We start from the raw sequence: 15,749 nt of genomic DNA on the forward strand, positions 1-15,749 counted from the left end.
AGTCAAGTCAAGACACCTTTATTGTCACATCACCACAGCACATGTGCCATGGTGAGTGAAATTCTTGGGAGCGAGCTCCAGAAATTGCAGAACCATTTACATACAGGTGAAAAATGTGGAAAAGATGCAATGTGCTCATACATACTCAGTACACACAGTGTACTACTAGACATATTTACAATGCACTACACATTATATACAGTATGTACTATATATATATATATATATATATATATATATATATATATATATATATATATATATATATAACTTGCTAAGCAGATAAATATAGACCTAGCAGATAGTATATATAGACCACAAATCTAAATTATTCATTCATTCATCTTCTCCCGCTTATCCGAACTACCTCGGGCCACGGGGAGCCTGTGCCTCAGGCGTCATCGGGCATCAAGGCAGGATACACCCTGGACGGAGTGCCAACCCATCGCAGGGCACACACACACACACTAGGGACAATTTTCCAGAGATGCCAATCAACCTACCATGTCTTTGGCCCGGGGGAGGAAACCGGAGTACCCGGAGGAAACCCTCCGAGAACATGCAAACTCCACACACACAAGGTGGAGGTGGGAATCGAACCCCGACCGTGGAGGTGTGAGGCGAACGTGCTAACCACTAAGCCACCTTTGTGGGTGTTCACTGAACTGGACCTACACTGTAAAAAATTTGGAGTGGGATTTACTTCAAAAAAGCTTGGAAAGTTTTTTCACTCAGAAAAGGCTAGTAAATTTACAAACATTTGCCAAGTAAAAGCCTAAACATAATTATTAGTAAGTTTAATTAGACATTTTTAAGTTTTTAATTGTTAAGTTTACCTGGGAATTCCCAGTTAATTTTATTGACTTTTTGTTTGTAAATATTACTTAAGTAATGCTTATAAATATATGATGATTTATTGCATTTTTTTTTACACAAGAGGCCTAGTTATCTTTTTTAGTTATCCTGAGTAACCTTTACTTTAAATATTCTTTAAACATTATCTAACAATTTGTGATGCATTATAACTGATGTCTTCAATAAAAAAAAAAAACACTGACAGACATTTTCCTTGAGTACTTTTATTAAAGAAATTATCAAACCAATGGACAAACAGTCCATGTGAAACAGTTCAGTACAACTTTAGCTTAAGTCTTTTGCAACATTCTCACTTGAAAAACAATTAGCAAATACAAAAAGTTTGAGTGCTAAACAAAATGGCCAGCTAGCAGACTTACATCAATAGCTTTCTCTGCAAAGAACTAACTTTTGGAGAAAATTTCAAAGCATCCATTCCAAGAATAATTTTCTGAAACACTTCAAATGTGTTTCTTAGCTTTGAAGGATAGCTTAAGTTCAGGGAGTAAATGAAGCCCATGAGCAGAAGGCAGGCATTTGTAAGATTCTTGCATCCCGACAGTACAGCAGTTCCCTCAATGACGATGATGACGTCAGCTATGTTGGTATCTTCCTCTCCTGCAGTGCTGCCCATTACAACGGTCTTCATTACATGATTGGTGAAGCTATCTTCAATCATGTCTCTTCTGACATCCTGTCAAATACACAAATGAGTGAAAAGTGGTTACAATACTGTACAGTAAGTTGTATGTTCTCTTTATTTTTATGTGATAAGTGCCACACACAGAGGTTAAATCTGTTATTAAATGAAGAATGAAAAAATTACTAAAAACTGAAGAACTGTGTCTGTAAGACACTTAAACTACTTGCAAAGCTTCAGTACTGTAAAACGTTTTAGGCACTTGTGTAAATGTTCTGTAAAGTGGGGATGCCTTTAAAATGTTTTCATAAATTAATTTTCATTTACCTTCTATTAACTAAATCAATATTTGGTGTGATCACCCTTTGCACTTAAAGGGTTAGTTCACCCAAAAATAAACGCGACGAGAATACTCACCAAAAATGTCTTAATTTGTGTTCTGAAGATGAACAAAGGTCTTACGGGTTTGAAATGGCATGAGGGTGAGTAATAAATGACACAAATTTCTTTTTTGGGTAAACTAACCTTTTAAAGCAGTTTTTGGCCTAGGTACACTTGATATAGTTCTGAAGGTAACTTTGCATGTATGTTTTTCTTTTTTTTTTAACATTTTGGAGATATTGCCACAGTTTTTCTTGATTTAGGCTGTCTCAATTTTAACTCTTTGTGTTATAATAGACAGACTCAATGAAATGTGAGATCAGAACTTCTGTGGAGCACCAACTGTATGACTCCCTGTGCATACAAAAATCTTACCTGAATATTACAAATAATGGCAAAATGAATGTTTAGGAATGTAAACTAGGATGAAAATACTAATGTGCCTTAGACTTTTGCAGTACTGTACACATAAGTCAAAACAAAATTTGAATTTATCTATTAATGTACCTGTTAGGCTTCAATGAGCTCCTCAGATGATTCTCCCAGGTAGGAAGGCAGGCACCGAATCACAGCATCTCTCTTATCTTCAACTCGCTGTTAAAACAAAAGAAAATTGCAGCGAACATTAACAATGTACAACTCCAAAAAAATATCTATAAAGTCAGGAAGCAGCAGGATATCAAATGTGTAATATATACATTTACCTGGCAGAGAAAATCTAGCATACTTTTTATTTTTATGCCTGCATCCCCACCCTTCATTTTAAACAAATCCAGGAGCTTTGGAGTGTAGAGGTCCAGTGTTTGCAGAAAGGTTGGCTCTATCGGAACTGTGGTTATCCTTCTGAACTCATTCTTAATCAAGGACAAAGAAAATAAAATGTAACAAGATTTAGTAGTCAAATAAACACTATTTTTTGCCAAACGCACACACACACACACACACACACACAGAGAAATTCTAAACATAGACATAGACTAGTCTGAACATAGAATCTTAAGTCATGCGATAGACAAATCAAGTTTAAATCAGTAGTCTTTACTAAAATTCATTAGTTCACATGACTGATGTTTTTGAGCATATGTTTTATAAAATAACTTAAGTTAAACAAATTATTTTAAGTAGAAATAAATGTTATATTTAAGCAATGTCTTATAATTTAAATTATGCTACTTAAATGAGATTTTCATTTTATCTATTCATTTAATAATAAATTAAACAATAATACCATTTTTTTTTTATTGTTCACAAAAAACAGGTAACACTGCAATGTACTCAAGTTCACAATGTTAACAATACAGTGTTTAGAGGAAAATACATTCTTCAACAAGAAGAATCTTAGACAAGTGGAACTTAAGTACATCAATTTAGTTAAATGTGCACAGACAATCTTGATGTAGGCAAGGAAATGGTACAGTTCTGCTGTAGCTTCCATGTTTTTCCATCACTTTCACTGTAAAATGTAATGAACATCTGCAAATGACTACATCTTTTAAGCAGTTTAAGTTGCTACTAGAAACAAACAAAAAATAATAAGTTTCAAGAGAAACTTTAAGAAACACATTTTTGAACGGTTATTTGAATACACCTAAGACATATTTAGTGTTAGCGACAAGCACATGTACATGCATACACGTTTATATGAACCAACAAAAAAAATCACCTGAGACATGCTAGCGTTAGCGACAAGCACATGTACATGCATACATGTTTATATGAACCAACAAAAAAAATCACCTGAGACATGCTAGCGTTAGCGACAAGCACATGTACATGCATACACGTTTATATGAACCGACAGAAAAATTTATGCCAGCAAAATACTCACAGTAACATGAGCTATTTCTGTTAGGTCAGAAATAGCTCATGTTACTGTGAAAGGACAGAAAATGAGAAAAAAAACTAGCATCAATCATCACATTTACACTAAGTTAACTTATTAACATCGGTTTTAGGGTAATCATTTATTGTCAGAAAGATATTTATATATTAGACTATTTACACTCACCGTTTCAAAGTGCTTTCTAAAATCTACGGTTTAAGCGCCGAGGACCAGACAGCGCAACGTCACGTTGACCTGTTTTAGGTCACGTTAACCTGTTTCAGGCCCCGACCCGACCCGACCCGACCCTACCCTACCCTACCTTACCTTCCCCTCCCTTCTCTGCCATTTGTTTGTGCAAATCGGTTCTTTAGCAAACTTAACTCTGTCAACTATTAACACTTGACGCCTTAACTCTTTAGCCACCAGACTGCAGACAGCTTAATAGCTCTATAATTTTCTGCAAACGTAGCTAAATTGACCAATAAACAAATATTTAATTAACTTACCGTGTAATAATCACATCAGTCTTCGAGACGAATTTCCGTTGCACTCCTCTGCCTCTGCGCCACATCGCAACCAAGAACGCATGCGCATAGATTGCCTGGCTTCTTTGAGTAAGTTTTACTTGGTTTTGTTATTTTTTTCATTAATTCATCAGATGACAAAAGACTAAGTACATATTACTTAGGCAGTTCCATTTGAATTTACCTATGTATTTAAGCACAATAAATCAAAACGAAACCTCAAGTAGCTTATTGAATTAAACGTGACATTTTGAAGTAAAAAGACAAAATAGTATTTGTTTGTAAAAATTACTTAAATGATGCTATCTTTATTTACAAGTTCAAAAAATATTTTTTTACAGTGTACAGTACCACTTACATCTTATAATTCCTCATCTCTAAGATTTCATTTATCCGGTCTAGTATTTGTTTATTTGTCTACTTGAAGATTTTACTGATTATTTCACTCCTATCTCACCACTTTCTTGAATAAGAACACATGCACAACTGCTCATTTAAACATTTATTAACTTAGCCAGTTATTAACTTTAGTTACTATTGAACATGACCGTTGATGGTTGGTAAAAGACCAGGCAAAGTTCAAACAATCACTGTAAACAATCATCCAGTTTCTTTGTGCTTTTGAGCACTGTCTTCAGTAACAGGAGTAGATAGGGGTCAATTGAGAGGAGAAGAACCTGATGTGGTTTCAGCTGTTGTAGCCTTTTATGTACTGTGCACTGTGAGAAGCTTTTCTACTAAACCCATTTGTAATGAATTTGTTTTTTTGGGTTATTGTAACCTTCTGTCAGCTGAGATCAGTCTTGCCATTCTCCTCTGACCGCTTATAACAACAAGGTGTTTTTACCCACATAGCTGCCAGTCACTGAAACTTTTTCCACCATTCTGTGTTATCTAAAATGTGCTAGAATTCCAAGAGATCAGCAGTTTCTGAAATACTCAAACCATCCCATCTGGTACCACAGCATGTTCAAAGTCAATGTCATTGTGCAACAATTGGCTAACAATTGGGCATGGTCATTGTGCCTAATGTTGTGACAATGACTCTGCTTGTGCTTGTTCAACAAGTCATTATGACAGCAGGACTGAGCCATCATTAAACAGCAGAAAGCAATATCTGCTTAGTCCTCATAGATCTGAGAAGAACTACTGTCAGGCAGAATTGGTGCTGGAATTGAGAGTTTTAACTACACTGCCATGGATCTTCACGCAGGTATCATTCAATCCTGGTCCAAAAGTGTCATGAACCACGAAATATAACAATAAAAAAAATCTGCACTGCTTTTGTGGTTATCTGGTAACCAGAGTGGTTAATCATATGAGAAAAAAAGTGCTAAATGTGCAATATATTTGCTATGTGGGAGGACTTAGCAAAAACAATTTGCCTTTGCTTACTTATCTGTCAACACAAGACCTGTGAAATACAGGCAACAAATAAAGGTGTAAAACACACTACAGAGCATGAGGAGCATGTCTGAGCAAAGAAAAATCTCTCAAAAGTTAAAGGGCCTCTGTGTTTCACCACAGGACATCATAGACAGATGTGCAGGACAAATTACAGCAAAACTTAATCAGGTAAGACTCTAAAAATCTATGGACTGGAGCCAGTTTTAATTGTTGATTATGGCAGTAATTTCTGGAAATTATTTCTGAAATAAAATGTGTGATTTCAAAGAGAAAGCTTTCTAAAAGGTTTACGGTTTACATACGAGTTTCCTCTAAAAGTATTGTTACAATGCTGTTTTGTTTGTGCTATACACTTAAGTTATTTGGGGTTGGGATCAATGATAGATGAAGTTAGAGATGAAAGAAGTTCAGCTTTCCTTTCACAACCAAACGTACAGAATAGGGATGAATAATCTTATATAAGTATATTAAGTTAACTATCTTTAATTAGTTGATTGTCACATCTTTAGTGTATAGCAAAAACAAAACAACTGGCCCTGCTCAGAGGGGATTGTGTATTTGCTAAAATTTCATTCATTCTATAAAACCTTTAAAAATACAAGTGAAATATTTTAAACAAATAAACAATTGTTATTTGTACGTGTCTGGGAAACTGTTATGCGTGCAGAACAAAACGGGACCCAAATGCAGGATAGGAAAACGGAACAGGGGTTTATTAACTAAACAGACACTAAACAGGACACAGACGAAGACAACAGTGGACAACACAGTAGATTCCGTGCTGCACACGGGGAAGTCTTCCGCCCAGGGACAAAAAAAATAAATAAACAAATAAATAAAACAAAAATCCCCCTAGGGAAGGAAAAAAAAAACACACACACACACACACACACACACACACACCCAGCGGACAGAAAGTGGGGCGGCGTCCTCCACAGGAAAACCAGGAAGTGGAGCGACGTTCCCCACCGGACAGGTGCGGGGCGATGTCGCAGGACACCGAGAGAAACAGAACAACCAAAAAATCGGGGGCTGGTGACATAGACTGCAACCAGGGTGTGAGGCGACGCCCCCCGCCGAATACCGGAAGCGGAGCGGCGTCCCTCACCCACAAAACAAAAATCCCAAAAAACAAAACAGTCCAAAAGAAAAAAATTACTCCCACAAAAAGCCGGTCCAAGCTGGCGCTATCCTGCTGGGTCCTAAAGTGGCAGAATCTTCTGTCATGGAGTGCAGGATAAAACGGGACCCAAATGCAGGATAGGAAAACGGAACAGGGGTTTATTAACTAAACCGACACTAAGACAACAATGGATAACACAGTAGATTCCGTGCTACACAAGGCAACGCGGCACGGTTAAATAGACAGGTAATTACAATAGGAAACAGATGTGTGGAAACAGGAGGAGCAGACAAAGGCAGGGCAGACACGTGACAAGGAACATAACAAATGCACATGGCCAAAAGTCCGGGCTGAGTCCTGACAGATACATTTTATACTGTGAAAATTCAACCAGAGAGGACAGGGCAGGACAAGGACAACTTCTTACAAGTGAAGTCTAATCATTCCTAAGCTTTCTTGTGTTTAACTTTATATAAGTGTTTTCTTTCTCATGTCTCCACCTGTCTGTATAATCTGTAATAAAAAAAAAACAGGTCAACCATGAGGTGTGAACCCTATACCCTAGTATAGGCTGAACCCTATACTACAGTTTATCATTTATATAATTATTTCTACAAGTCTATTTGCCCTCTAGCCCTTGGTGGACTGATAGATAGATAGATAGATTAGATAGATAGATAGATAGATAGATAGATAGATAGATAGATAGATAGATAGATTAGATAGATAGATAGATAGATAGTGTCACAAGCCAGGATAAAAGCGGACCCAGACACAGGATAGCAAAATAAATGGGGTTTAATTAACAAAAGAAACATGAAACAGCAACACAAAGTCAAGACAGGACAAGACAACAGTAGATTCCACTCTGCACCAGGCAACGCGGCTTAACTAAATACTACTAATAATCAAGACACATGAGGGACAGGTGTGCAGAAGCGGGCAGGAAGAGACAAGGGGCGTGCAGACATGTGACAGAGTCCTGACATATAGATAGATAGATTTTTTTTTTTCTCTTTGGGGTGGTAAAAGAGAAATTTGATTATTTTTCTATAATAACCATATTCAGTCCACCAAGGGCTACAGAGCAAATACACTTATATAAATAATGATATAAACTGTTAAGTTGTTTGGCCAGGGGTAGGGTTGCCAGGTCTCAGCCCAAATAGATAAAAAATAAAAAAAATAAATAAATTTATTACTTATATATATATATATAAATAAATATATTACTTAAATATAAATTACTTTTAAATAATTAAAAGTATCCCCAAACTGGATAGTGATAGCACAGTCTAATATAGTCTAGGTTTATCTTTTGGCTAGATCAAATTCATTTTAGTCATCTATGTAAATAATATTTGTGTCTTGCCGATGTTACAACTTTCTTAGTAAGTTGGGCACATAACCCTCAGCTGTATAAAATGACAGGAATGTAAGTCACTCTGAATAAAGCATCTACCAAATGCCATGAATGATTTCACTATATGCAAAGCTTTACAGTTAGCCTATATGCTAGTAAGCGCTTAGCATTATTATATTGGATTGTGCCCTGTTTTGACTGCTTTTTCCCCTTTTCCTGCCCTTCTAAACTGTTATCGTGGATCCTTCTGTCTGATTTTTTTACACTACACTATGCCTTTTGACCATTCTCTAGACTGTATTGTTGAAATTTAACTGCTGTTATGTTGGTGTTGAACTTGGACTCTTTGACTTTATCTTAACTATAAACTTTAGGCTAGAATTTAATTCCTAAATTTTACAATTAATATATTGGTGTAACTTGTATCTTTCTCTCAGACCTTGCCACTGTACACTCTTTTGGTGGTCCCTAATATTACTTCTGTTTTTTAAAGAAAACACAGCTCTGTTTTGTGAAGGTGTGATGCTACTCTGCTTTACAGGGGTTGAAGAAACACTATAAAGAAGTTCTAAATGTTTCGTCTGCTGATTTTCACACAATGGGATTAAAACCCATCACCTTCTTTCGTCAGGTATAATATTCTTTGTTCAGAGGGTCAAAGTTCATGATGACATAAACAATCCTCTTTATAGACTGTGTGTATAGCATCCATCTCTTTAATCATTCTTGCCTATGAGGTTAAAAATAAACTGTATAGGACTAACCTGCTAAAACACTGACCATGGATAAGGGTATTTACAGGACATGTATATCACTGTGACTTTCTTGGTTGTTTTATAAAATTTGTCTTTGGGGATTGTGGTGCAGGTCCTGGCCACTTGTTTCTACCCCTCCCTCCTAAATGATGAGAGTTTACCCTTGGATGCAAGACAGAGAGCAGAAAGGATTCTGGGAAATTGTGATGGAGGGAGCATAGGTGACCTGTTTAAATAAATTCTCATTATTACATTATGACAGTGCCCGAGAACTAAAACCATTACGGAAATTTACATATTATTGATGTGTACCAATAACTATAACTATTGTAATTACAACTTATGTGATAAAGACATTATTATTAGTAACATTAATATTATGTGTCTTTTTTATATAAACAGGATCATACAATGCTGTAGGTGGGATTAAAGAAATCCAGTCCTCCATATGTAAATTTATCACCAAACGTGATGGTGTTATTCCTGATCCTGACAACATCTACATCACAAGCGGATCCCAGATGTCCCTCATAGTGAGAAAAACCAAAACAATAAGTACACTGGATAATAAACAAACATTTTAGTAATATATGTCTTTATACATATGTAGATGGTACTGAAGCTGCTAATTCAGAGTGAGGGTTCTCTGAAGACTGGGGTTCTTACTCCTGTACCATCTCACTCCACCTTTAACATGGCAGTGGCTGCTCAGGGGGGGCTTGTGGTGCCTTACTACCTGTGTGAGGAACAGGGATGGGCAGTGCAGATTGAAGAACTTTGCAGAGCCCTGCACATGGCCAGGGGGAGATGCAACCCAACTGTGTTATACGTCATCAATCCAGGAAGTCCAACAGGTAAAGGAAATATTGCTGCTACTGGCAGATTTGTGTAATGTATAGCCGGTAGGGCTGAAACGATTTTCCTCGAGTAATTCGAGTAACTCGATTAAAAAAATTATTCGAGGCAAATTCCTCTGCCTCGAAGCCTCGTTTTAATTCATTTTGTAGCTCACGTCACGTTATTGGGCAATTGTTTTGTGTGCGTGCGTGTGTGTGTGTGACAACGCGCTTACGTCAAAGCGAAAGGAGACGCAAGGAGTTAGCGATCTTTTGATTTGAGGGCGCGTGCGCGTGCGGGCTGCAAAATGGAAGGGCGCGATAACAATGTCAATGAGCAAAGAGAAGAGAAACAAACAGGAGAAAACGACAGAAAATGTCCAAAGGAAACATTGCTTCAAAGCGCAGGGCAAGCCTCAGTTCTGAGCATGTTGATATGTTTACCTTTCTTCATTGCAATCACATGCTCCTTTAAAGACTTTTAAAGCACACACGTTGAGAGACTTTTATATTCTGATTAATATATGTGTATATTATTATTATTATTATTATTATTATTATTATTATTTATTTATTTATTTATTTATTTTAATGTATGCTTTAGTTTTGATACTTTAAAAAAAGTAATTTGAAAGTATTTTTTTTGTTTTGTTTTTTGCATTTCAGAAAAGGATTCATTTAAAACCCTGAATGTGCGGCACTTAAATGTACTTAATTCTTCTCAGTCAACTTTTTGTCATTGTTCACAGTACACAGTATGGGTAATATCTAAATGTTTATTTATTGTTGTATGCATTGCATACTATGCATTTAAAAAATAAAAGTTAATTTCAGTCAGGACCACTTTGTCAAATGAGGATTTATTTATTAGATGATATGCATACAGTTAGTGTTGGCGGTATTTCTGTTCTGGGCAAAAATCCACGTGCCCGTCCATGCGCATGCGTGGACAGAGTGGGGAGAGCAGCGACTCGAAAATAGAATAGACCCCCGTATAACAGCAGAACCATTAATCATGCATAGTATTAGATATGCTCACTTACAGGTTTTGAGAAAAAAATAAATAAATAAAATAAATAGAGAGAGAGAGAGAGGGAGGGAGAGAGAGAGAAGAGAAAACAAATACATGATGAAGTATTATAACGTAAACTGGTACAACGAACAACGGGTTCCGGCTAGGAGTCGGGGTTGGAGGAGGGAGTTTAATTAAATCGCGGCAGCAGCGATGCGCTAGAAAGCGGCTCAATGAATGGGAATTTAAAGGATTGGTGCGTGTCATGAACAGCTGATTAACAGTTGATGCAGCTTGACGACGTGACCTGCCTGAACTAAGGCCATGCTTGATTTTTCTAAAAAAGGAAAAAACAAAAAGTTGTTCATTTTAAGAGACCCGTCTTATTTTCTCTTGTATATTTAATATTGCTCTTTAATTAAGCAAAAATACATTTTATCCGATTACTCGATTAATTGATGAAATTTTCGGTAGAATACTCGATTACTAAAATAATCGATAGCTACAGCCCTAATAGCCGGTATATTTACATTAATTAAAGCGGTTACTGAAGATTATGAAAAGTGAAAGCAAAACAAGGGCATTTCAACATGATGTTAGAGAATTAATAAGAACGGCTTATATAAGTGAGCAGGAAGGACTAAGCCCTCATTTATTTCAAACATTGAAATATCAATAGTTTCATCAAATGTCAAGAAAATATTTGAAATGTTTGTGGAACCAAGACTAACACCATCACAAATGGCCTAAAACACACTGTGTCTGTGGCTGATATATTTCTAGCCCAGACTGTACATTCATGCAGCCTATCAGTGACAGTCATGTGATATGATTACACACTCCCTAGATTAGATATTTTTTTTTGGCTGATATCTTTCAGTTAAAGAGACTTAAGGACACGTCAACTGCAGAATCGCTGCAACACTAAAAATGTTACTGTATGATTTCAGGGTTCAAGAGCACAAAATGAAAATTGTCAGGAGGTGAAAATAAATAAAAGCACCCAGAAACAAATTTCTGTTTTTAACATGTTTTACATGACTGTGTCATATTCATCAATGTGTAAAGCTCTTTTTAAGTATAGTTACATGAATGTTTCACCAGGTCACGTGCAGAGTAAGGACTCGATTGCTGAAGTGATTCGCTTTGCTGCAGAAGAAAAGCTCTTCTTAATGGTAGATGAGGTAGCAGTCTTTCATTAAAATAAATACAATTCTTAAATACACATTTCACACATTTTTTATTCGACATTTAATACTACTATCGACTAAACCGAACTGAATCCAATTATTCATTCTATATTCTGCATTTTTTCTTCTTTTTCATTTTGTCACAATAGGTACATCAGGACAATGTGTATGGGAAAGGAATTGAGTTTTATTCATATAGGAGAGTGCTTTCTGAAATAGGGCTCCCATACTCCAGCAGCGTGGAGCTTGCCTCCATTAACTCTGTCTCCAAGAGTGTCATGGGAGAGTATGTTTTCATATGTGTGGTGTTTTTTTTTTTTTTTTATAGCTACTAAATGGCTACAGGTATGAACACACCTGATAAATCACAACAATATGTCCCTGTTGAACATTTCATGTTTTCAAGCTTTCCACTAGATTTTGGGGCGTGTCTGTGGGGTTTTGTGCTCTTTCAGCTATGATAAGTCAGACATTTACAGTATGTTAAGTGAGAAGGTCTGGGATGTAATCAGCATTCTAGTTCATCCCAAAGGTGTTCAGTGAGATTGTGACAGAGTCAGGGCTCTGTGCTGGACACTTGGGTTCTTCTACTCCAACCTTAACACACCATGTCTCCATGGAGCTCACTTTGTGTACAGACGTATTGTCAAAGGTGTTTGGGTCTCTTAGTTCCAGTGAAGAGAAATTGTAACGTTGCTGCACACAAAGGTTTTTCATACAATTGTATGCTTTTATTTTAACTCTTTGTGGAAGATCCACATATGATAGTGATAAACCGGTGTCTAGATATTTTTGGCCAGGTTTTATGAATTCTATACCTATGATCTATACCTCATTCATACAGTGCACCTCATTCAACAATAACCAGTCATGAATTAAACAGCAGTATAAACTGCAGTATTAAACCTGCAATAAAATGAGAAAAAGTGTATTGATATGTTACTGAAATACATCCAATTCACATTTAAACTCATTTAATAAATGGTCATTGAGCTCAAAGCAGATGTGTAATAATGTAGGAGAAACATCAGCAACTGACATCTACTCTTCTGCAAACCCACTGTGTGGTCAGGTGTGGTCTGCGTGGAGGCTATTTGGAGTTGGTGAACCTTGACCCGTTAGTGATTCCACACATCTACACATTCTTCTGCACAATTCCTTCTGGACCATTGAGTGGACAAATTGCTTTGGATGTGATGGTTGACCCTCCACAACCCACTCAGCCTTCATATGAACTCTACACTCAAGTGGGACATGTTACAGTGCAATCATTTTATTTCATTAAGTTATTTTTTTACCTTTTACAAACATTGTTAAATGTAAATTCTTGTCATTGTAAACTTGACTTTCTCAGGAGATTCAGTTCATTAGGCACACAATAAGCAATAATGCCCAGAAGACCCTGGACGTTCTCAGTTGCCTACCTGGAATCAGCTGTCAGCCAGTGAATGGAGGAAGTTTTGCCTTCCCACGTTTGCACTTGTCCAAGTCTGCAATAAAACATGCCAAGGTCAGTCAAACAAAAAGTGCTAAACCTGCTCAAGCTTTCATATACCATTAGCTAATAAAACATACCGTATTTCTGCTAACAGCTTAGAGTTCATGCATTAAAACCAGGTTTGTTGAAACTTGCTTCCTTGCACCCACATGTTCAGGTGACATTTCTTATTTATTTATACATTATAGACATTATTCTAGACAATTCTGAACTGTATAAAAGGCTAACTAGCCCCTATGCTAATGGCACAAGAACATAAAGGACTTTCTAGTTCGTGCTTAGTTAAAATATATATATAAATATATATATATATATATATATATATATATATATATATATATATATATATATATATATATATTTAATACAAACTTCCTTTCAGTATAAAAGTTTGGTGATAACAGTTGTACTTTCACAGTAAGTGACCTCAATACTGAATATCACAATATAAAAATAATATACAGGGCTCTCAAGTTTTGAAGACAGGCAAGCGAGACATCTCTGACAAAAAAAAAAAAAGTTGTGTTTGGTAAGGATCACTGACCGCAATTTAATATTTGTTTAATTTCCATTTATTAATGTGTGTGTGTGTGTGTGTGTGTGTGTGTGTGTGTGTGAGAGAGAGAGAGAGAGAGAGAGAGAGAGAGAGAGAGAGATTATGACTGGTGTTGTTTATTGTAAGTGTTTGTTGCCTTTTTGGACTCCTTTATCATTTGTAATGTTGCTCCCATTTAAAACAGTTCGGCTCAAGCCCAGACATTTTTAGGGTCACGATAGAGGACAAGCTGTTATGTGTTGAGGTTTTGTTCAAACTGACCATCGAAAATACCCTATTTTTTTTTTTTCCATTGGTTGTTGCATTAAATCTTACCCCATATTAAATCCCCCATAGTGCTATTTTCTGATAGGCTATTGTGTAGCCTCTTTTTTTTTTGATTGGCTGATAAGTGTCAGGCTCGACTAAGAAATGAAACGCGCTTGATTCCTGCCCGGTCCCATAGATACAGCAGTGCGGACTGATACATTTTGGGAGCTGCGGCTTATTAAATATATGATAAATATTCAAAAAGTTTTTCTGCGTGAGAAATACGATGTGTGGCGGGAGAGCTTGACAAAAGGCCGAAATGTGTGACTCTTGGCAGCCCTGAATATAACAATTTAAAAAAAAAAAAAAACAGATTGAGAAAACTTCCTGTGATTATCAGAAAAATTCTGATTTTTGTTGAAAATGTAACATATTTTGTGGAATAGCATGACAGGAGTATGTTTATGGTACATCATATAGTCATTATCCTGTGTACTGTAATAACTACCTGGTGCCTTGGTTATTGTCCTGTTACATGCCCAGTATATATGAACTGCATTTATGTGTATAGGAGAAGCAGCTGGAGCCGGACTTGCTGTACTGTTTGCGCTTGTTGGAGGATGAAGGCTTGCGTGTGGGAGCTGGATGTGAAGACGGACAAAAAGAGGGAACATATCACATCAGGTGCTCTTAATGTCTTCACTTTATATATATATATATATATATATATATATATATATATATATATATATATATATAAAATGATATAATATAATTAAGCACTCATAGCTTCTATTAGTGGTTTTGGTTTGTTTATTTATTTTAAAACAGATTAGCAGGTTTTGAAGAGACTCTATATTGGTTTGATGTTAGCATGCTAAATTGTACCCAGTGTCGTTTCTGTTGACCTTAACAATGTGTGCTTATTATGCACTGTGCTAGCACTCAGCCTTGTTTCATAGCTTTACTGAACATCTGCATGCTCTGTTCTCTGCAGAATTTGTCTGGCGGTCCCGGAGGAGATCATGAAGGATGTGCTACAGAGGCTGAAAAGTTTCCACCTCCGCTTCATCGAAGAGTTTCCCTTATCATGAGAATAATATTAATATTCTTATTAATTACAGAGTAGATGACTAAAAGTCCAAAAGTTAAGTCAACATTATTGTACACATTTAGAGCCCTGAAATATGCACATGACCGGGTTGCCAGATTTTTCTTGAATTTAGGGTCAGACACTGCTCTGTCTTACTCCAACTGCATGTGCAAGCTCATACGACTTCTGAATAGCAATCAGGTCTGTAATTACGTCTGAGATTTGTATACGGATTAAATCCTCGACTCTGAATACGGCCATCTGGCCCTAGCCTTGACAGATATCACAGAAAATTCACTTCCAGGTTTTACTGTTTTTCACGTTACATTTTAGTGTAGCATTAACTATAATTAAATTAATGTAATAAATCACTTTATTTATGCTAATGATCACTCCTCAATCAGAAAGGACTGTAATTATTTTAAATTAAATGTAATTATAT

At 36.3% G+C, this 15,749-nt stretch overlaps 1 protein-coding gene and 1 long non-coding RNA gene across 2 annotated transcripts; one reads left to right on the forward strand and one right to left on the reverse strand.

The window, feature by feature from the left end:
* Positions 1–1,231: 1,231 nt before the first annotated feature.
* Positions 1,232–3,963, reverse strand: LOC132848019 (uncharacterized). Its single transcript, XR_009648697.1, has 4 exons — positions 3,885–3,963; positions 2,581–2,730; positions 2,384–2,470; positions 1,232–1,549 (listed from the first exon to the last, which is right to left on the reverse strand). It is a non-coding gene; the product is annotated as an uncharacterized LOC132848019 (long non-coding RNA).
* Positions 3,964–5,641: 1,678 nt separating this feature from the next.
* On the forward strand, positions 5,642–15,346 carry LOC132848992 (alanine aminotransferase 2). Its single transcript, XM_060875150.1, has 11 exons — positions 5,642–5,800; positions 8,660–8,749; positions 8,986–9,094; positions 9,276–9,406; positions 9,484–9,727; positions 11,826–11,905; positions 12,061–12,197; positions 12,984–13,158; positions 13,266–13,421; positions 14,786–14,898; positions 15,212–15,346. Exons 1-11 carry the CDS (start codon positions 5,687–5,689, stop codon positions 15,306–15,308), a joined length of 1,446 nt encoding a protein of 481 aa, XP_060731133.1. The 5' UTR covers positions 5,642–5,686; the 3' UTR covers positions 15,309–15,346.
* The last annotated feature ends 403 nt before the right edge of the window (positions 15,347–15,749 follow it).

This window comes from Tachysurus vachellii, chromosome 7 (genome assembly GCF_030014155.1).
Source record: "Tachysurus vachellii isolate PV-2020 chromosome 7, HZAU_Pvac_v1, whole genome shotgun sequence".
NCBI classification, from domain to species: domain Eukaryota; kingdom Metazoa; phylum Chordata; class Actinopteri; order Siluriformes; family Bagridae; genus Tachysurus; species Tachysurus vachellii.